The 24,057-nt window shown below is 37.4% G+C and overlaps 1 protein-coding gene and 1 long non-coding RNA gene across 2 annotated transcripts in view; one reads left to right on the top strand and one right to left on the bottom strand.

Annotated features, from left to right (window-relative positions):
- The window catches only part of LOC109058184 (protocadherin-17-like), a 70,720-nt gene extending 61,731 nt beyond the window's left edge, over positions 1-8,989 (top strand). Inside the window, exon 5 of the mRNA XM_042733922.1 lies at positions 6,752-8,989. Coding sequence (XP_042589856.1) covers positions 6,752-7,452 — 701 coding nt within the window. The 3' untranslated portion in view covers positions 7,453-8,989. The remainder of the gene's footprint in view (positions 1-6,751) is intronic.
- Positions 8,990-17,117: 8,128 nt separating this feature from the next.
- On the bottom strand, positions 17,118-23,470 carry LOC122138825. The gene is made up of 3 exons (XR_006155820.1): positions 22,721-23,470; positions 22,304-22,622; positions 17,118-17,290 (listed from the first exon to the last, which is right to left on the bottom strand). It is a non-coding gene; the product is annotated as an uncharacterized LOC122138825 (long non-coding RNA).
- Between the last annotated feature and the right edge of the window lie 587 nt (positions 23,471-24,057).

A 24,057-nucleotide genomic window follows, 5' to 3' on the forward strand; every position in this document is an offset into this window, starting at 1 on the left:
ATATATACATATATATATATATATATATACATATATACATATATATATATATATATATATACATATATACATATATATATATATATATATATATATATATATATATACATATATACATATATACATATATATATATATATATATATATATATATATATATATATATATAGATATATATATACACACACACCGCTTGCATAATTATTAGGCACGTTGATATTCTGATCATATTTTTTTTTTTCCAAGCACATTTTACCAATTCCAAACTACATCAATCTTAATAACTACATTAATTTTGCATTTAATAATGTATAAGTGATATATAGTTGTCCATGAAGGCTGGAAGTGAAAAACTCCTTATATTCAGGTGTGCAGAATTATTAGGTATTTTTTCTTTTACAGATAAAATGAGCCACAAAATAGGGTTAACTCTTAAAAAATTATTAAATCCCCATGAGAAATAATCAAAACTAATGCAATACATACAGTGATACAGAAATTGCAAAGTTAAGACATGACCACTGGACAGCAAAATGCTCAGTGGGAAAGCGGGCTTAGACTAAAAAAAAAAAAAACGGGGGAGAACAAAAGCCACACGTTAACTGTAAAAGATTTAAGAATTAATGTGAAGAATTAGATGTAAAACCGTCAGGAACCATTTAGTCTCCAGTGCCACCCTTTTCCAGAATTGCAACCTTCCTGGAGTCTCCAGAATTACAAGGTGTCAGGTTCTGAGAGACTTTGTTTGTTTTTTTTACCCTCACTTAACAAGAATAATAAATAGTATTGTGAAATATATTAAGACTATGTTTTTATAGGCTTTATGGACAGATAAGTTGTGAGTGACTCTTGAAGCACCAGAACCTCATCCTCTTGTACCACTATTTGAAGGATTTTTTTCTTCAAGAATCTGGCAGCAAGTTTTAGGAGCTCATTTTTAGTCAATCCTGCAAGACAGACTTTTCAGGATAGGAGATGGAATAAAAATGAGCTAATGAGCTAATAATTATGCATGCAGTGTGTATATATATATATTCTATAATATTCTATTATTTTTATTTACTCCTTTATGGTCTCATGATATTTTGTTTCTTAATTATGACATAAGGGCAGATTTATAACTGATGTCTTGGACTGTCATCTCCTGTTTGTACCCGCTGGTGGTGTACAGCAGATTGAGGGAGGGAGAGGAGGCGGGAGGAGAGGAAATTGATGTTGGCTGAGAGACACAGCGTGGACCAAGGAAAGCAGGAAGCTAGTAGTGCGGTGCTGAGATCGGGAGGGGTCACTGGCGAATGAGCAAAGAGAAACATAATGACGGGACTGAAAAACGAGATGCTAATAAAAGATTTGGCAGGAGGCCTTAATGCACTGAGTCAGAATATACTATCTGTCTCTCTTTCTGTCTCCCTCATTCTGCTTCCCAGCTGGAGAATCAAACAAAGCACCCAGCCACCCGAATTCTTCGGAGAGATGGAGTGAGGAAAGAAAGAAACCCTGGCATTTGAAAGCTTCCTTCTTAACTGAAAGCGCGAGGTGTTTGTTAAATGGCTTCAAACTCTTAAGTTGCCTGGATTCTCCTTCCTGTCTTTTTCACCCTTTCTCTCACCCATCAGGCTCAGAGGGAAGTTTCTCTGGGCAAAAATCAAATGAGGGTGAAGATGAGGACTATGTTCATTATGTTGGCTCTGGTGGTTGGCTTATTAGACTGCTGAGACAGTGCTCAGTGTTAGATTGTGTGATTCCAGGTCCAATTAATATAGTTCGTCACAAAGTTTTGATGGCAAGATTTTGTGCATTTAATCAATTGTAAATGTATGAATTAATCCAAATAAGACAGCAGTCAGCAATTATGCACACACATGCATGGTGTCATCCTAAAAATTCAGTTTGTAATGTAGTTTAAAATGTCATCATTCAATATATTACAAAAATAAATAAAATATATTTTTAAAAAAATAATGGCAAAAATCATTTATTCCATATTTAAAAAAGGTTCATAAGTAAAATTAAAAAAGAAAAATGAATTATTAATTAATTTTATATCATTTATTCTGTATTTTAAAAACTGAGATTTTTCATATGTATGACAAAATTCAGTTTGTAATGTATTTATTAAAATACAGTATATTTCAAACTGAATTATTTTGATGTAATACATATGTGTATATTTGTTAATTGCAGATTGTAAAATTTATTTTATTATTTTATTGCATTAAAATAAAATATGATTAATTTTTTACAGTAATTGTGACAGATCAGTTTTTAATGTGTTCTGAATTATATGTCATACATATATGTGATCATTTGTTGATTGTAGACTGTAAAATAGTTTAATTTTATATTGTAACATTGTTTGAAATAATAAGAATTTTTTATCATATCATCTATTATAAAATAAAATATATAGTTTATATAATTTATACAATTTTTTATAATTGCATGACATAATTCAGTTGTATTTTTAATTGAAATACATTAAAAATGAATAATGATGATGCATAAGTGTATATTGATTGCAGATTGTATTTTATTTTTGCAATATTTTGCATGATCTCATTATAAAAAATATATATATTTTTTTTATTTTTATTTTACAAATCCATAGTAACACTGTTGCTAAAAGCATGACATTCATTCTAAGATTATAATTAAAGCATAATTAGGATGTCAGAGATTGTGCTAATATAGTCAGATCTTAAAGCCATTATTAAGCAACCCATGCAATATTTACAACCCTTTCAGATGTGACAATATTCACAATATAAGACATCTCAACTCTTATTTTTCCAGATGCAGCAGAGAACAAATCATGAAGTAGTGAATATATTATGAAGTGACCTTCTGTTAGGACTGTCATATAAATATGGCGTCATCTCGAGTTGCTGCTCTGCCTTTTTGTGTGCAAAGTAAAATGAGATTTGTTATACACACATCATTAGCTTGATGTGTGGGACAAGCGCTGTTCTAGCAGAAGCCTCGCACTCTGAAACTGAAGTCTGCGAATCCCAGTAAATGGTGCACAGAGACGAGCGTGTGCTTCTTTTGATAATAATTGGGCAGTTGATTTGACATTCCAGCAGAGTGGCCGATGAGTGGCCCATAGCTCACGATGAGCCATTCGATATTATAGATCTGTGCCTGGACCATCAAGAAAACACAGGGATGTCACACAATACAATTATAATGAAGTGTCCCCAAAACAGCTTGTAACCTTGTGTACTGACTCTACATGAGGAGGGTTGGGGGTGGCAATAATTCACACCATGCCTCCTGCTTTGGATCTGGCGACGAATTAGTGGCCTCAGCCAGTGTCACATATCTTATTGTTAGTCATGGCGACCCTGCCAAGTCTCAAGGTCACCTGTTCCACCCAGGCATGAATAATCTATTGAAGGATTGGTTCCTCCTCACTGCCTGCATGGAGATGTGTCAGTGTGGATTATTTATGCTTTATTGTGTCTCCATTGAACGAGCAGTCAGTACTGAACATACTGGAGAAAGCAAGACTGATTTGCTTTATTAGCTTAGCAACGCATTTCTGTTGTTTTTTTTTTTTCACTTGAAGGTTTGGGGTCGGTAAAAGGTTTTTTTTTTTTTGATATCTCTTATGCTCTCGAAGGCTTCATTTATTTATCAAAATTGTGATGGCAAAGCTCAGTTTTCAGCAGCCATTACTTCAGTCTTCAGTGTCACATGACACTGTCAAAAATAATTTTAATATAAAACAAAACATTTCTTATTGTAAAAGAATTACTTAAAAAAATATGATATGTGAAATATGATATGAAAGTGTGAAACAAAGATATTCCCACTCACACAGAGAAACTGTTTAGCATGCATACCCACGCTAATTTATGTTTATGGAAGATAAACATCTGCAAAATCTAGCAAAGCAGCTCAGATTCAAATCCCATGCAGATCTGAAGAGGACACTGTGTTTGAGTGTGTGTGTGTGTGTGTGTGTGTGTGTGTGTGTGTGTGTGTGTGTGTGTGTGTGTGTGTGTGTGTGTGTGTGTGCGTGTGCGTGGGAGATCTCATTATTTAAAGTGGACAGCATGTTCTTCCTCACCTTGTCACACATGCTAGTTTGTGCCACTCAGGACTAGCCCTTGCCTTTCTCTCACACAACACATGCTAAATGTCAAGCTCTCTCTCTCCCCTCTTATATGGTACTTACTCCTGTCCTCTCACATCCTTGTAGAAAGTGTCCCTGAAGACGTACCAGCCTGCTGACCCTCTAAATACGCAAACAGTCTTCATACATGGCACAAAACCCTAGGTGTCCCCCAAGGTTCAGTCTTAGGCCCGATACAGAACTGGCTTTCCCTCTGCTCGTTCCACAGATGGACCACAGATTTCTGAATGTATGTGTGTTGAAAAGACATATTTTGACCTCAGGAGATGCAGGTGCAGTGTACCGTTACCATTGAGAAGGGTAGGGAGTTTGAAAACTTTTTCAAGGTTAGCAGAAACCCCACAGACCAGAAACAAACTGAAGGGAACCCCAGGGATAGGTTTTTGTTGGCCAGACACACACAGTGAAATCTGGAACAACAGGGATTCAGGAGCCGAGTTGCAGAGGATCATTTTTCATGACATGGCTTGGCCTTTAGCAGAGAAACATCTGAAAGAGCAATTTAAAATATAATTAATGATGATAATAAGGTCAAGTGGTCATCATTTATACACACCAAGCCTTTGCAAGAAGAAAAGAAAACCAATTGGCTATACTTCTGCGAAAGTAAACACAGATATCAATTTCACTATGAACACTTTAGCACAAAGAATTGATGCACTTTCACTGAATAAGAAAAAGGAATAGTCATTTCTTCAAGCTGAATATCCTGATTGTATTTTCATATGCATGGTAAATGCCATGGAGGGAAAATGAGTACATCTGTCTGGTTCGGTTTCTAAATCAAGCTGCTCTCAAACTTTAACAAGCTTTTTGAATTACCATGTCCCATTGTTCATTTCAAGAAAAACGAAAACAGAAGTGACATGAAATACAGCAAGTAATGATCGTGGAAAGTAAGATACAAAATGACATTTTCATAAGCAAAAAGTTTCTAATCTGATCATGCACTGTTTGAGGTGAAGGATTTATTAATATTGTTGGGAATTACAGTTCGGGAAATCAATAACACAACTGAAGATTCTAACAGCATATGTGCTAAAGTCATTTTCCACTATCATCTGTTATTCCAAGACACTTTTTGGGGTCTTAAATGGGTGAATGATGACTGCTAGATTATTGAAAACGTTTCTTCTCATAAATTCATGAAGTTGTTTGTGTTTCCATGTTTTTGTCTCCCAAAAGACAGACATCATCAAACTATTAAATATGGATGGAAGACTTTTGTTTGTTCTGCTAAAATCACTGCACTTCTCTTGTCAAATGCACATTGAACCAATGGCACGGGTCCCGGCATGTGAGGTTTGTGTGTGTTCACAACCAAGGGTCTCAGCTTTACCTGAGCTATTTGAGCATTTATATTCACAGGGCAGCAGCTGCACTTTCCTTTTCACTTTTTTTCACTTTTATTTTTCATGTTTTCCCTTTTGTTCCCTTATTTTCCCCCCTTTCTTTCATTTCCCATTTTAAAATACATTATTTTTTATCCTCTTCACAATCCTGGACCCATTTGACACACCATCAGAACAGCCCACAATAATCCAAAATGTGGTTTCTTCTGAGCTGAGATGAAAAGAGGGAAGATGCACACAAACATACACATGCAGTGCCGCACTAGACACTTGGCTCTGTGATATGGCAGGGTTGCCTTGGGATAGCTTCAAAGCCCAGTGACATAAATTTATGATAGCAGCGCCACACTTTTTGCCAAAACTGAGCTGTTGTTGTTCTACGGAGAGGCGGGGTGAGGAGAGAAGGAGGGCGTACTGTAGAATGCGTGAGCATGATAGGGGGAGAATGGGGTAATTCTTTGCCATCTCTTTGATCATGTTTCTGGAATTATTTAGCCAGATAATGCGCATCTTTCTCATTGAAAGTCTTCTCTTATGGAATTTATGACTTTGTTTAGCTTGGTTGTGGTGTGTGTATATATTTATCTATCACTATTTAGAAGTTTTGGGTTTGTAAGATCTCTTAATGTTTTAAAAGAGGTCTCTTATGCTCTGCAAGGATGCGTTTATTTGATTTATTTAGGAAAAAAGGTCACACTTCTTTTTTTCTTAATTTTTTTTTTTCTTTTCATTATATTTCATTACTTTGCATTTTTTAAGTTATATTTATGGGCTTTTTATGCCTTTATTGGGATAAGACAGTAGAGAGCTGACAGGAAAGCATTGGGTGGAGAGAGTGGAGTGGGATCAGCAAAGGACCTTAAGACTAGAATCAAACTCGGGTCATTGCGAACGCATTTGCACTATATGACGGCGCACTTTTGTCGGAGTCATTTGTTCATGAATCAGATTACACCAGTTGTTCTGTATGATTGTTCATTTTGCTGGTACACTGTTTCTTATCTCACCAAATTAAATATAGACTGCAAACTTACATTCACAGCTGCAGTTGTGGTGTGGGAAACTCATGTGTTACGTTACGACAATCTGTTTTTGCATTTATGACAGCTTTATTCATTTGAGATGAATAATCTTTGGGTTCGTTTGAGATGACTTTTTACTTAACTTAATTATTTAAAATTAGCCAGAAATTTCACATGGTTATTTCTTAATTGAATTTCCAGCCAAATTCATTTTTTTCTCTCTTTCTCTCTCTTTCCAGAGGAGGATTGTGTGAACTGCACTGAGGAGTGTCGAGTGCTGGGTCACTCTGACCGTTGTTGGATGCCCCAGTTTCCCGCGGGGGCTGGAGGAGCAGGAACTCCCCAAGCCGAGGGCTCGGACTACCGCACCAACCTCTTTGTACCGGCCGGCATGGAGGCAGTCGCAGTGGAAACCGAAACTTATGAGACGGTGTGCAACCCCAATGGCAAAAAAACTTTCTGCACATTTGGGAAGGAGCGTCGAGACCACACCATCCTCGTGGCGAATGTTAAACCCTACTTAAAGACCAAACGTGCCCTCAGCCCTCTCTTGCAGGAGGTTCCGTCTGCTTCATGTAGCCCTACCAAAGGCTGCAGTACAGGTTCCCCGTGCTCTTCGGCCAAAGGGATGGGCGACGGAGCAGAGGGCAAGCCCAGCACCAGCCACTACGGACCCCCAGATGGACAGTATATCTCCCCGAATAAGCAGAACAAAGAGCAGGGCTACTCCACGCTGCCTCCCTCCGACCCCGTAGCCAAAGTCCTGGCTGAAGCACGTTCGCGGATCAGCCAGGAGACGGCGGTGGAAATGGACAGTGTTTTGGAGCAGGGGGGAGGAGAGATGGGCCGCGGCACCATGGATGCAGACCAGGTGGTCAGAGACATCGACAAACTGCTGCAGGATTGCCGGGGAAATGAAAACACCCCCATCAGAAAGTAAAACGGACTTTGCAAGCATAAGAAACTACAGCAGACGAAACATGGACCAAGTCGAGATGCTCTCCAAGAGAGTGTGACGCAGATGGGGACAAAAAACATGCGCACTTGAAGATCTTGACAAATAAACATAGGAAGCAAAAGAACAGTTTGCTTACATTCATTTGGATGCCGTGTTGTGTTTTTGGGGGCAAGGGAATTTCTTTAGAGTTGCAGAAGTTGCTGCTTCTGGCTTCTTGTGAGCTTTTTCTTCTTCTTCAAGTGCCCACCAGCTTCAAACTCTTTCTTACTGTGACGTCTTTCTGTCACTGAACTGCAGACGGAGCGTCCCACCCTTCTCCTACAGGGACTTTTGGAGGAGAAGGGGTGGACGGAAATGGTTTGTTCTGACAATCGCAAGTCAAAAGGGTTCGGGGTGCATCAGACACCCCCAGAACGGTTGGATAACACCAAGACAGAGACTCTATCTTTAACTTTTATTGGCTTTGTAATATCAGCATAAGAAGTGCAAATTATATCAACAAACTCGGAGCGGGGGGGAGGGGTGTGGGGCCATGAATCTTTAGGGCGGGTGTGGAGGGTTGATTATAAAATGTAACCATTCTTCACCTGTCATTTCTAGTCACGTGTAAACTGTGTCCTCCTCCCCCTATGTATACGTACACATGGAACATTCCAGAACGGTGAACCTGTTACTCTCACTTATTGGTCCTCTGTGATCATCTGTCTTCAGCTTTCACTACTTTTAAAGTGACTTTCCACGTGTCTAACGTTAAGTTATAACAGTCACTCTTGTATATAAGGGACATTTTTCCTCAACTGTGAAAAGATATATCTATATATACATATAGATAAATATATATAAATATATGAACTTATGTATAGTGTCCAGATAACAATGAAAATATTTATACATTTTGTAAAAAAAAAAATAATAATACAAAAAAAAAATACATTAATCTCGGAAAAAAAAGGGTGCGCACAGGATGAAAATGCAGTTAAAAATATTTATTGAACTGCAAAGGACACTGTTTCAATTCCAGATAAACAATACATTAACAACAACAAAAAAAAAGGGTTTAAAAAAAGGAAATGTCCCTTCACATTGTCACTTATACACAATATCATTTTAATGTGCAAAATGTATCCAATTTAATGTGTTTACATCAAAACAACATATTTTTTATTGATTTTTCTGCCGTTTCTGTGCATTTGAGCCAAATTGTTACGTGTACAAGAGCTATATTGTGTATTTTATTAAATTAATATATGGTTGTGTTGTAATATACATGGGCTTATATTGTACTTGGCAACTGATGCCTTAGTAGTCGTCAAACTCTATGAGTTTAATTTCCATTCGGTTTCATTCTTGGTTCACTCTTCTGCTCTCGCTTTCTGCTTCGCCTCGCTGCTGTGTGTTTTGACAGGTTATGTTGTTTGAAACACGTGTTGGAAAAGACTTCTTACATGACATGTTCACTACTTGCTAAGCAACTTGTTTTTGTCTACAAGAAACAAAACTAAAAAATAGCCACACATGACTACAGTTTGTGTAGTTTTTTACAATACAAAAGACTTTTATGGGCAGCTAATTTTACAAAAATGCTCATTGTTTGGGTTTATTGAAGTGTTTTTTTTTTTTTCAGCCTTTTTGCTCTATTTTTATATTATGAGCAGTGGCAGAAAATCCTTTGTGAACGTTTAGTGATGCTGTCTAGTCTGTTTAAGGTAATTTGTACTGCAGAGGGTTGGAAGAATTCAGAAAAAGAACATGCTGTTCATTGCATAAAAAGGTCCAAAAAGAGGCTCCCTCTGAGGAATTTGTGAAGTCATATATCTATTTTGTCATATTCTCTATTCTTTCTCTGAATGCATAAACCCTGCCACATTTAAAAACTTTCGCTATGACTTTCGCCCTGTTCCAAAAACTAGTGAGTTGCCTCACTGTCTTGAGTTTAATACTCAAAGTTTGATGCATGGAGGAACAAACCAATATTTTACATGCATATTAATATGCATATCAATACTTTTGAATATTAAAAGTTAAAGAATTAAAGAAGCAACATTTCTAGCATGTCATCTGACATCTAGGAATTTTTTTGTTTGTTTGTTGGTTTGTTTCCTTTTTTTTCACTGAGTTTGACTTGTTTCAATGCATTCTTCAGTGTTTTATATTTGCTGCCTTTGTATACGACCAAAACGAAGGGAACTTAAAAGTTAGCATAATTAAACCTAGCTTTTGAAACAACCTTTGCATCAGCAGCACAAAGGTTCCCATCGAGGGAGCTCACCAGTTTTTTGGAACGTTTTTGTATTTTCTATGTCAAATGGAGCTCATTTGTAGCAGCATTGGTATCGCAATCTATCCATCCAGTTCAGCTTATAATACTCATAATGACCTTGTGCACTCTGTTCATATTATGGAATATGAGAATATAAACAATGAATATATGAATATATATGTCTATATATTTATGTTATTAGAACGGTACCCTGCCCACACAGTGTACTTTGGGATTTGAACTATTCCCAGGCACAGCAATATAATGAAAAAGCACTCCTCGTAAACGAACTCCAGTTATGTTATGTTGCCAAAGTTTTGCTGCATTGTGACTAAAATGAGCTGCCACAATCACAAAAGAAACAGAAAAAAACCCAAGGGGAAGAAAAGCATTTTCATGATCGGCTATTTATGTCATCAGAAAGCATTGCCCGCGGTGTGCGTTAAACACAGGTCGCCCTGCACAGCTACAACAGGGAGTGGGAAAAAAAAAACTTCTCTCATCTTACGTAAAGTCACAATCACGTCTGTTCCATTATTTATTTATTAATTTCTTGGTTTATTTATTTATTTATTCATTGTTCTACCCATGCATCTATTTTCCTGCTTCAAAGAATACACTCCTAGACTTTCTCCTTTGTTTTTATTTTTTTATTTTTTTTTATTTTCTCTCATCGTTTCATTCTTTATTTTCCGCACAGTGGGTTTATCAGTACCCGGGAAAAAGAGATAGCAAAAAAAGCAGTTTGTTGTGAGAAAGTGAAAGAGAAGCGCTATGTTCATATCTAAATGAGGGTTTGTTTTTTGTTTTTTTTCTCCCAAACATAGTGATGAGTTTGACATGCCGACACACTTGACACAACCGCAACAAATAACAATACACGGCGCGGCAGTTGCATCTCAGATCTCGCTGTGGTGTGTGACACAAGCACTTTTTATTTTCTACTGAGCTGATTCTCCGTGATCAGCGCACTGCCACGGTTCAGTCTGTTTCATTTACACGAACAACGCCTTCAAGAGACATCAAGGTTCTTAAGAACGCTTTAGCCCGAAGCCACACAGATAGAAATAACTTCCCTGCTTGTCGCTCGTCTCAATTTGTTTCTTTTTTTATTCCTTTATACCTTTAGTTAAAGTTAATTTTGTATTGCTTCTGAATGTGAGAGCCAAGCACCGGAGGATGCCTTCAAGTCGATGTGTGTGCATTAGAGAGCTATAGTGTGTTTCACTAAAGCTTATAGACTTTAAACTAGCACAAAATACAGTCTCTGCCTGTCAACAACACTGACTTAGTGTTTGGAATAGCATACTACCATACTATATTTATGCAGTATATAGTATGTATGCCAATTTTAATTATGGCAGGTTGTTGTGAGCCAATCACTTGAGCTGCAAATGCCATGTGACTAATCACAGGAAAATGATACCATGAAAAGAAAAGAAAAAAATCATTAGCAACTCTCCAGTGCTGATGGCATAAATAAATAAAGCACTAGTGAAATATCTGCTAGAATTAAATAAAATGAATTATTTGTTATGTAATTGTTATATAATTTGTTATATAATAAATAATTTGTTATATATATATATATATATATATATATATATATATATATATATATATATATATATATATATATATATATATATATATATATATATATATATATAATGAGCTCATGCTAAACTGAATACAACAGAGCATAATAAATACTATATTGTATTCCACAATGTTTTTTTTTTCCCAAAATATGTTTTTTTCCATATGATGAAAAAATACCCTACAAGCAACTGACATTAACATTATAAAGGACATTTATATGAAATAATGCAGTTTTTGAAAAATATGACTATATTTATATAAAACTACAAGCAATTGAAATTATGCTTAACATTATGTCACAAAAATTGGATTCAAATGCAAAAACGTAAAATACTTGCATGTTATTTTCAAGGTAATTAAATGTCACTCACTGCATTAAACTTGCAATATGAGTCATGTAGCATATTTTCTGAAACCTTTAAAGATTCACATTTTGCATACTTTTGTGATGGCCCTTTCTGTAATATTTTATCAAAATTATATTTAAATGTAAAATATATGTATTCTAAAAAAAAAAAAAATAGGCACTAGTAAAATATCTTCTATAATTAAGCTGAATAATAAAATAAGCTGATTTATTTTCTGTTGCTATAAATAAATAAGCGACGGTTATTTGCCGGGGTCACATGAGGTCCCAAATTCAGGACGTTTTCTAGCAATGCCTGTGCGTGCAATGCTTCAGTCCTCAGCCGAAATGGAAGGCATGGTTTATTATGTCAGCCTTGTGCGCTATTTGCTGTCTAATGGACTATAAGTTGCTGAGGTCAACACATAGTTTGAGAACCAGCATAAAGCAGTTTCCTCATTATTGTCTAATTACACTCAGTAGGCATGAAGAGAGACTGATTGCAGTATTAGTGAACAGGGATATTTTTGGCCATCAATGTCTAATGCATAAATTTGTAATTGAATGAGACTTTCTACATACGTTCACAACACACACACACACACACACACACACACACAAGAAACAAAGCATACACAGTATGGATGAGCTGCTATTGCCTAAAGCTATATTCTATGTGATCTATGACATTAAAAACAAAATTATCTTATTAATTGATACATCTCTATGCTTTTTGTCATCGCTACGCCATGGGAGTAAATATGCATGGTACGTTCAAACAGCTGCTCTGTTGAGGTTTTGCGTTGACAAAGATGGTGTTTTTATTACAATCATCAAACACTGAGGCGAGGAAATATATTTATATAACATATCGCAAATCTGCAGCATGCTTCCGTAGTAATATTGGTTATCGCCTGTCATTCCCACCCGCCTCTTGTACACTGCTGTTTTGGGTTGAGGGATCTGCATGTGTTTTTTTGTTGTTGTTTTTTTGCTGAACATGGAGGATATCTTTAAAGTTTAGCTCTGGGCTAATGATTCTTAATTTATCTCATTAGTTCACATTCCCACCACTCAGAGAGATTAAAGCACAGAGGTAGCTGTCAGGCACGAGGCAGGCAGCAAGCGCACGGATGCTCTGAATCACAGCGATGGCACTTCTGCACAGTTCAGCTGCTCCAGGCGCCAGGCCAGAAGAACCTACAGGCAGGTTTATACACGAGAGCAGCTTTACTAAAATGACAGACACGGCTTATAACATAAACATCATCTCTCTTTGCATAATGCAGGGTTTTTTTGGCCCATTAACGATAGTAGTTTTTGCTTGTCTGAACAAAGAGTTCTGGTTCCAGGTGGCGGCCTGAAACATAAAGACCAGCAAAAAGAGGTTGATTGTTGAAAAGAGCAAACCCAAGCCAATCCGTGTAACTTTTATAGACAATTGTATGCTTTACAAAATCCACAATGATTTAAATTTTTCAAAACAATTGACAATATATAAAATTATAAAAATAAAAATATAAATAAATCTATTTTAATTTTTTACTACTTTAATTTAAATAATTAATGAAATCATTGTAACAAACACTCTTGATAGCCTACTGCTTTTATAAAATGTTAATTGTATGCCAACACTGGTGTTCATTAAACGATTATTAATATTAAATAAAACAAAACGAAAAATCATGATAAAACACAATAAATAAAATAAAAATGTGTTTATTTTATACAGTAAAAATGAAATAAAAAATAAAGGTTAATTTATTGTCATCTATGGTTCCATGAAAAACCTTTAACATCAACAAAACATTTCCAGTGCACTAAAGTTTCTTCATATAGAACTTTTTTCTTTATATTAACAAATTATATATTTTATAAATACTATATTAAAATAGCAAAATTTAACACATTATTATTATTGATGATGTTGTTATATACTAATAGTATGCCTAAATCAGCTTTATAAAAATGCCTTTGTGGCTCATTCAGTCAGATTTCAGAATTTTAATACTGTTTATTTTGGACCCAGCAAACGATTTTAGTTTTGGAATATTTGCCTGGGGTACAAATATTTGCAGCTGAATTAATTCAATTGGACACTGATATCAGTAGCCCCTTGAAATTAAACACAAAAGTAACTCAGTTTCCGGCTTCTAAGCCAATTAAGAATTTCATGAAAATGCATAATGCGTGGTACAATATTTATTTTTCAAAATAATGTTGGATGGAAATTCATTTCCATCTCTTATCTTGTATTTGCTTCAATTTGCAGCTGCATTTCATGTGTGTTCCTTCTTGTTTGTATATATCAGTAGCTTGGGGGCAGGTATTAATTAATGAGAAGGAGGATTCTGGGAGAAATAAAGTCTGATCTTTTGCACAGTGCTTTCCCGTGCCAAGCTCATTTAGCTCGGAGCTTTTTCTCTGGGTGCCTGTCCGCCGTAAGATCTGTAGACAGACCTCTAGCTAAGGCTTAAACACTGGGGCAACTAACAAGCATCGCTATCTGAAGTGTGCAAGAACTGCTTAACTTTACAAGTCATTAACAACCTAGCAGATTTCCCAAATTTATTTAAATAAGATAAAGTCTTATTAGTAATCCACTGTGAAGTCCATAACAGTGCGGGTTTGGCAATATTTGCAAATGTGTAGTATATTAAATGTTTTCAGTCAAAAATGCCATCATGAAGAAACCACTCCACTGGCTAATGGGAAATTATGTCGTCAGCTTCATAAAAGGCAAACAGAATGACCTTGTTCTGAGCACCAAGGTGACACACCACACCACAAAGATGCTAACACAGGAAGTAATGGTAGTCTTGCTCTGACTCGAGTGCTGAAAAACCAGTGTCGCCAAACAGCCGTAACAGAAGCAGCTGAAAGCCGATACGCCTCAGTGTGAAGGAATGAGAATCTGCATTCATGGCCTTTGTGTGCGTGCTCGGGTGAGACCTTGATTAAACAAGATGAGGAAAATTCCCTCCATGTGTCCTTTGAGAAGCACCGTGCCTTGTTTTGCAGTAGAAATTTTTAATGATATCTCTACGGACATCAAAATGAACCAACAGCAGAACAGAGATGGACAACAGCAGCAAAAAAAGTTCCAATTACCAATATCAGATCATCTCACAGCGGCCATGTTGTTTTTTTATTGGATTAAGTGAAATGTCAGGCAGCTAATTAGAGAAGTCGAACTCGCTCTGCCCGGGTAGAGGGGGGCGTCATATTCCCAACATTACATTCAAAAGGTTAATCTCTAAACCCTTCGAAAATATTGTAGCCTGAGTGTAAAGTGCATTATCAGTCTGTCTGCCTGTCTCGCTGTCTTTATTTAGAAAACCACTTCCATTAAAAACATACCTGATGTCTTCCAGCTCATTCTGCTGTGCAAGAACAGCATATGCTTCAATGCTAATCAGAAATTACATGCATTTAGCAAGAGAGTACATCAGTACTGCAATGTTGTATTGATTCCACAGACTCATTTGCCATGTACTGTTTTCACATTAGAATTAGCAACTAGCTAAATTAATAACCTTAAAGTCAGCATGAAATGAAAAATGAACCGTCTATTTGCTAAATGCAGGTTATAGATCTTATTGTGAACAATTCATCCATGTATGTTTCAAAAAAAAAAAAAAAAAAAAGCGGTTTAGAACTCTTAGGGCCAGATTTACTAACAACTTGCACCAGTGCAAACCGTCTTTTGGCTTTAAAATAGTACTGTCAGGATGGATGCACTTATTTTTGCACCTGACATTATTGAATATGCAATTGTAGAAGGTTCCCTTTTAGACACAAAATTTATGGGAGAAGAGTATTAAAATGAATCATGCAACGTGATTTACTTACGTTTGCCCTTGTCAAATTAGTATTTGCGCCATTATTAAACGTCCAAAAAAAGCATGTCTTAAAGCAGGCGGTAATTTGTGCTGCTCTTGGTAGATTGTGCTGGTCATTATGGAAATGATCTGGTTACATCTGTGTTTTTTAATGTGCACATTTTTAGTAAAGCACATGCAGAATTTTCCCCTCCCATTGGCGCTTTTATGGAATTGTGCTCTAATGCTAATATGCCCTGTTAAGTAAATCAGGACCATAATGGTTAATCAGAATTACTGGATCTTCCAAATCGCAAAATCCAATCAATAATCATGCATAGAATCAAGGCCAAACCTCTTTTACTTTTTTGATAATACGTTTATACAACACATCCCATGTCTGTGTCTTTATAAAGTGCATTATAAAAAAATGATGACTGTTTTCAAAGAGGTTTCCTCTTGTTCAGTCCATTGGTTGGACAAATGGATAATCCCACCTCAAACTCATGCCATTGGTTGTGTGTCGAGCCAGTCAGGATCCTCAAACAGCTTAACCAATGTTTCAACAGCACCAAAAATTCATTTTAGTCTAATATTTTAAAAAGGCTGTGCAATTTAAGGTAGACAGTTTCAGTCTTCAAAAATCAATGCATTACGATTCTACTTGGGACAGTTTTGCATGCAAATTTGGACATAAAGCTTATTCTGTCTTGGCAAACAGATGCCTTTTTTATCCATCTATATGAATCAATTTATCAGCTAAATGCTTTGCGCTTGCTATGATGGGGAGGCAAAATCGCTGAACCTGAGGGCTATTATGACAGTGTCTCCACCCAGTCACTCAACACGCACAGCAGTGATCCGTGACAAACAGGGTGTGCTCCCGTGCCACCCCAGGCTTCTATTTTTTATGTCTTTGTTTTACAGACTATAAACGACAGCCAGTACACACACATCTGCTCAGTAAAAGATGCTCTCTCTCCTAACAAAGCAGCAGTCAGAAGATAATGAGTCCTGACAAGTCCATAGATGTGAAGAATCGCATATGCCAGAGAAAATGAAAAGGTCAGTAAGCAGTGAGGAAACTTAATATGAAGTAGACATATGAATCCTATCCAAAGAATTATTGCCATTAGCAAAGACCAGCAATGCCTGGCACTGCCAAATCAATTCTTAAATATATGCCGAGATTACGGTCTCTCTAATGCAGCTCGACCTGTAACTTTGAGTGTAGCTCTTGTAGGACACAGTCTATGCATTAGTCAAAGCAAAGCAAATTAGAGCCTGTGAGATTGTAGAAATAATTCTAAATAGAAGAACAGTTTGTTACACTCTTGAGTGCGGCATTCAGATCTATATTCAGACATTTCAAAATCAACCACAGAATGTTGCCTAAAGTTAAGAAAAAACCTCCACCTTGCCCTACACACTTACATTGTTCACAAATATAACAAGCAATGAGTCGCAAGGCAAGATACAGAACAGCTGCAAACATATGCTCATCAAATAGTTCCTCATCAGATCAGCTGAAGATGGATTATTAAAAAACACTGAGGATCTGTGCTAATGGAAGGAACACTGATATCTTTTAAAACTACATCTGGTACATGTTGTTCTTGGTGGTTACTCATATGCATTGGCACAGAAACTTACCCATAATTCACAGTTGTGGAAGTGGGGGTAGAACAGGTGGAGGTGTCATTTTTCATGCTGTGTTGAAGCGCTTTGTTCTGAGCACCAGCCAATATGAGGACATTCCTCACTGGAATTAATAGTCTGAGATCCTGAAGACTGAACAAAAACAAAAAAAGGAAGAAAAAGAAGAAGGTGGTGAGATAAATGAGGAGACAGCTTTAAAGGAAGAGACGACCCCCCCCCCCCCCCCAAAAAAAAAGTGCAATAGAAGCAGGCCATGCACTTCTGAAGCAAAACAATAACTTTGTGTGAGAAACAAACCAAAATTTAGGTTATTTACTTTTAATATATCATGTCCATGTTCATACTTGGCACCAGCTTTTACATCATTGATGCTAAATGCTAATGGCTCTCTATACTGTAAACTAATTGTTTGAAAATATAGACTTGAGAATGAAATTTGAGAGGTGATGTGACTGACTTTGTTTGAATAAATAAGTCTAGCTGTCATGGTAAAACATGAACCAATAACATAGTTGTTTCTCCATCAATGATACGAGTAAGGTAACCTTCTGGTAATTCACGCAACTTGCACACACACATACACACTCTTTCTAATTTCCCTCCAGGCACCAATATCTGGAATGCAAATTAAAGACACATAATCACATTTAAATGAATACTTACTGCATTCTGCCCCCCCCCCCCCCCTGCCCCCCCCCCCCCCTTTTTTTCCCCATTTAAACTTTGTGTTGACACTTGTGCTGCTCTCCATGAGACCACATCCTGAGACAACTAATTAAGTTTGCTTTGTTATGGAATGCTCAGGCAAACGACAACACATGGTAATTAAAGCCCCCCATCACCACTCTTTTGTTTTGGCCCAAGTGACCCGCTATGAGGCCTTGACGGGATTTTAATTCTTTTTATCTCGGGACGCCGGCGTTCACGTCTCTGCAAACGGGCTGACATAGCTGTCACCCCTCGGAGGAGATTCTAGCCTGGCACGACACTGCTGACAGTGCAATGTCTCTGGTAATTAGGAAGATAGGGCCACGCATTGCACGCATCAGCATGCAGCATCCGAGCTGTGTCAGACGTACGGGACACGCAATGCCCGAAATGATCCACTCAAGGTATAGTACTTGACATAGACAGCTTTCGTTGTGCCAGGACCTTCTTTCACACTTTTAACTTAGAGATCGGTCCATAATTACATAAATAAGAAAAACTGTTTTCCATGTGTAAGTGTGAGTTTTATGTTCATGTGGCCTGAAATATAGGAATGGGTGAGGTCAATTAATTTAGATTTATTATATAAAATGTTCACATATATATATATATATATACACACACACATTGCACAATCCTAGTATTTGGCTTAAAATATTATGAAATGTATATTTTATTGCATCAGCTCTGAGAAGTATGAAATGCAGGTAGAATAAAAATTGCTACGTTTATTGACTTTTAAGACTAATGCATTGCCTAAAGTGCAAATTATTAGTTTGACATAGTTCTTTAGAGCTACTTTTCAATGGAAAGTTAATCAACACTCATAGTGGCATTAAAATGTCTGAGTACCATCCTGGTGTATGGGTTGTATCTGTGATTTTTTCCTCTCTCCTCATAACATATTACTAACAAAGTTTCTGTGTATCTGAGGCCTGTGACCGAAACACAGAAATGCTAACAAAGCTGATTAAGCGCGGCACAATGTCTGTGGTCTGATTGGTGGGCCGGCGCTCTTTGAAAGCTCCCGTGATGACAATGAAAGGCAAAACGAATTGATGAGACAGGCCAGCCTGAGCCCCTGTAGACCCACTATCAAAGCAAATCAGCAGGAGACAAACACAGAGACAAAGTGATGCTAAGCTAACGGTCCAGGAACACAGATAGAACTGCCATTGAAAACAGCAGTTTGGAGCAGATGTTTTTAGTGTAAATGAATTCACGGTAACCGTGTAACCATTAGCTCCTAAAAACCCTCCACAACTGACTTTCCCTCGCTAGTTATAATACGTGAGTAAAAATTGAATGGTAATTGGCTCTGCAAATGCTACATGCATTCCTACATCAAAATATTAAAGGGCAAGTTCACCAAAAATGATATTCTGTAATTATTTACTTACCCATGTCATTCTAAAGCAATGATGTTGTCAAAATGTAATTCATTATTCACTCATAATCCATTTCAACAGTGTTGGCAAATTATATTGTTACTTTTTGCATGTTTCACAACACTTTCAAAATGAAATGTCCAGTGAGTGGCACTGAAATTGGGTTCGTTTCAGAGACAGATGAAATGACTCTAGCAACATTTTATTAGGTTGGTTGTTGAGCCCTCTGTATCGCAAGAGCAATATTGTACCAGGTGAGCTACTGAGCAAGTTTACTACATCAGAAAAGTCATACTCATGGAGTTATGTGATGTAAACATCAAAATGTTTCGTTTACAAATCATGCACTATGATCAAAGTTATTTGAGGTCATATTGTGCAAGAAACCATGTGAAAACCATGCATCTTTATATATTTGATAATTTGCCCCTATAATCATAATATGTGTTGAAATATCAGGTGTTTTACTGCCTCGGTAACACTTTATTTTAAGGTGTCCTTGTTACAAATGCTACATGTACTTACTATAATAATAACAATAAAGTGTGCGTAATTGCATGCAAGTAACCCTAAACCAAACCCTAATCCTAACCCTAACCATATATTAAGTACATGTAATTATTTAATATTACTCAGTACCTAAATGTATAATTATTATGCTGTAACAAGGACACCTTAAAATAAAGTGTAACCACTGCCTCATGTTTATTTCAGCTGTAAGTCAACTGTATTTTATGTATAGGTAAGTTTTTGGAGTTTTTCAAGAATATAGGTAGAGGCATGTTTTCCCAGTGAGCCTGGGTTAGTGCTAACAGACAAGTGCCAGAAGTTTATAGGAAGATGAAAAGGGCTATGAAGGTTGAGAATCAGGATCATGTTCCTCTTGGTGTTAAGCTATGTTTGTGGCCAACACTGATCAGGATTTGACTGACAGCTGAACAGTGGAACCTCTGTGATCGCCCGCAAAACACAATGTGTCTCAGCAGCTTGCGCTGATCAGGTTACAGGTGGTACATCTTTCTCTCTTCTTCCCCCTTCTCCTGTTGATGCTTCATGTCAACGGAAAACTCGGGCCATTTAATCCACAAGCTCTATCGCCTCAGACAGGCAGCATTGTTGTTTTGCGAATAAATCTGATATGAAACTCAATCATCCGGCATCTGATAACTCGGAGCAGCAGTCATGCGATCGCCTCCATGCTGCTGGAACTATTTTAGTGCTCTTTCATTCATTACAGAGAAATGCATAATGCATCTGGCCAAAAGAACGACATTCAGGAGAGCAAATTAACTTGAGTGATCTTCGAGGAGGTGGATGTGGCAATTGTATGATCTGGAACCCCCTCATTAGTTCCAGAACTTCAACCCTCCAAGCATAAAAGAGCTCTCTTCTTTATTACCATCCATGTGGTTATCAAACGCCCTCCCCTGGAGTGCAGGAGATGGGCCTATGTCTGATCATCAAGATCAGATTTTTGATAATGATTTCATCCATTTTGGAGTCCCGGGGTGTCGTTAATTCAGAGTCGAAATACATAAATACCTCCAAACCCAGATGGTAGACCATGCTGCTTTTGAACCGTTCAATTTGCAGGGTTTTTTCCCCATGTCATGGGTAAGTGGGCTGCAGCTGGTGTGGGGTGAGGAAGAGAGGAAGTTCATATGTGTGTGTAACAGACAGAGAGTGTCAAAAGGAAAAGGAGGAATGTCGATGTGTGTGCGTGTGGGGGGGATTTCTAGACCACATCAGAGCCTGATGGCCCTATGCAGAGATACTGGAGCAGAAAATTATCTCATGTGTTGGGCCGCATTGCTACAATGGAGGTCTGTTCTGTTCTGAAAAACAAAAAACAATGCCAAAGACAGTCCTAATTAAAGATTTAACATTTGACGATAAAGGACTCCATCTGTCCATCTTGTTTTTATTATTTAAAACATATTCACAAAGAATTTACCATGAAACACACATACCACCGAAGGAAAAAAAAAAAATTTGTCATCTAATTTGGTTATTTGGTTAATTTTAAATATTTTTTATTTATTGTAAAAAAAAAAACAATTGTGGGATAAAGTGTAAAATATGAAATATGAAATTATTAAAATGAATAAGATAGATAAGATAGATGCATAAGAAGACAAATTCATATTGTGATATGAACTTGCAATTGTGATAAAGTCAGTTACAAGTAATAATGTTAAATTAAATTACCTTTTTATTCATTCATTCATTCAGCTGAAGACTTTCTTTTTGCCTTATAGTTATATAAAGATATGAAGTCAAATTGTGAGATACGAAGTTAGTTTTGATAAAGTCAAAATTACAAGCAATATTGTCAAATTACCCTTTTATTTATCTATTTATATAAATTATTGTTTTTCATTTCAGAGTACATAATAAAACATAACTGTGAGATAAAGTCCAGAATAAGAAGTGGCAATTGTGAGAAAATCTAAAATTAGAAGTTTTAAAGTGAAAGTGACGTGACATACAGCCAAGTATGGTAACCCATACTCGGAATTCGTGCTCTGCTTTTAACCCAACCCAGAGCAGTGGGCAGCCATTTATGCTGCGGCGCCCGGGGAGCAGTTGGGGGTTCGGTGCCTTGCTCCAGGGCACCTCAGTCGTGGTATTGAGGGTGGAGAGAGTACTGTACATGCACTCCCCCCACCTACGATTCCTGCTGGCCCAAGACTCGAACTCACAACCCTTGGATTGCAAGTCCGACTCTCTAACCATTAGTCCACGACTTCCCCAAACTGTGAGCAAAAAAAAAGAAAGAAAGAGAGAGAGAAAAAAATCATACTCTCAGATATGGGGGGTTTGGGGGTTGGGGAGGTATTGGGGGTGTGGCCATAGTCTCTTGCACATGAATATTTAATAAATATCCTGAATTACAGAATTAGTTTTTGTAATATGTTAATGCTAATATTGCGCTTGGATTTGCTTAGGCTTACTTGGTAACAAACAAATGTTTATCTGTCACGTAAGCCACTCACCTTTTTTTTTTTTTTTTTAAAGCTTTTTTTTTTTTAAGTAAATATGAACTTACTTGTGAAGAGATTCACCAGTCCCTTTCTGCAACCTGGGTTTGATATTGAATTCAGAAGCTAGTCAGAACTCTGTGTACTCTGCGTGCTGGTGGCAGAAGGGCTTGTGTTGGAATTTGTGATGAAGAGGGGAACGCTGGGATGTGCTTGGCCCACTGAGTTCCACATTATGGATGTGTCCACGGCTGTGAGGCTGCATGTCTCTGTGACAGCTCTCTCTCTCTCTTTCTCTCTCCGCCGGTCTGCAGCACGCCATGTTAGATTAGAAAGCCTGTCTGCTTTCTGCTCCGGGACGGCCAATGCATTATGAACACCACAGATCTAAGAGGAGGAGAGAAGGATGTTTGTCATATGTAGGGTTGGTTATTCCTTGCAAGTATGAAGAAGAGCACTCTGCTGTGAGCTCCAAAACACGGTACCGTCGTAAATACTGCAGACGGAGGGTTTGTCATTCCAGAGTGCTGGAGTCACATTGCCTGAGACTTGGCAATATGCCTCTTGGCTCCACGGTGACAGCGCCATATATTGTGATGTATTGTTGTAAATGTTTAAATGCATTCGCGTCTAAGCTGGCAGAATTGTGCTGTAATGTAATTCCTTACAAGCTATAGGGAGGAAATAGTTCTGGTGTGAGCGTGCGGTGACGTTTTCGCGAATGTGATCGATTGCATTCCGCTTACAGGTGATTGATGCGCGTGCGCGGGGCCCTGTGTATTACTGTGCATAATTTAGCCTGTTTGCTCTGTTGATAGAGTAAGCTTTCAACCGAGCACGTCTCACAGGAGATGGACGTTATCTGGGCTCCTAGTTTCCGTGGCCGTTTGAAGTTCCCTGTTTACTGTACAAACAGGTGAGTCACCGTTAAAGAACCTGGGCTAAAGCTAACAAGCTTTACCGCGACGTGTCACAAAGTGGGAATCTGAATATAGAGTTTCGAAGCGATGATATGGGTGCCAAGATTCAGCATTCGGTGACACTTGTTTACGTGACAAGTTCAAATCCGCTTTACGAGGAGCTACCGTGCTTATTTGAATAAAAAATAACTTGTGCCCCCTTAAAATATTTCATTTGCATAAAAGCTTTCATTTAGCACAGCTGAACGCGGGAGGCGAGCGAAGAGCTTGCTAGAGATTAGAGCAGTTCATTTGTCACATTAAGAAGAATTACGTGTGTTTGTGTCACTGAGCAGAAGGAAAGAGAGAGTATAGGGTGAAATAAAGAAGCGACAGAGAACGAATGGTGTTTGAATGCAATACAGTAGCAGCATGAGCAAACAAATAAAAGAATAAATGCGTAAACCGAAAACAAACAAATGAATACATTTGAGCCTTGAACAACTAAATGACAACAGTAACAGTATTAGGTGGGATTTCAGGAATTAATAAATGAGGGTGCTTAATAGTGGCTAAAGAGAAAAAACAAATCTAAATGGAGCCTGACGCAGCCCTATGTGGAGGGAAAACTGAATTAACTCAGTAAATAAAAAACAAAAAGAAAAAACACTGACCACATTCCCTGTTTTGTGGTCTGAAAGGGTTGGATAAAATATAGCAAATATCACATTTAAACGCTTGTTTTTCTATAATGGTAAAAGGGATAGTTCACCCAAAAATGAAAATTCTGTCATGAGTTACACACCCTTATGTCATTCCAAAGCCTTAGGACCAGGCCTGGCTCCAGAAACAAATCACAGAGGGTGCTTCATAAATGAATGAGGGTGCTGTAACATTAGTGGTTGAACCATAGTTTTATGAAG

Source organism: Cyprinus carpio, chromosome B11, assembly GCF_018340385.1.
Source record: "Cyprinus carpio isolate SPL01 chromosome B11, ASM1834038v1, whole genome shotgun sequence".
Lineage (NCBI taxonomy): Eukaryota > Metazoa > Chordata > Actinopteri > Cypriniformes > Cyprinidae > Cyprinus > Cyprinus carpio.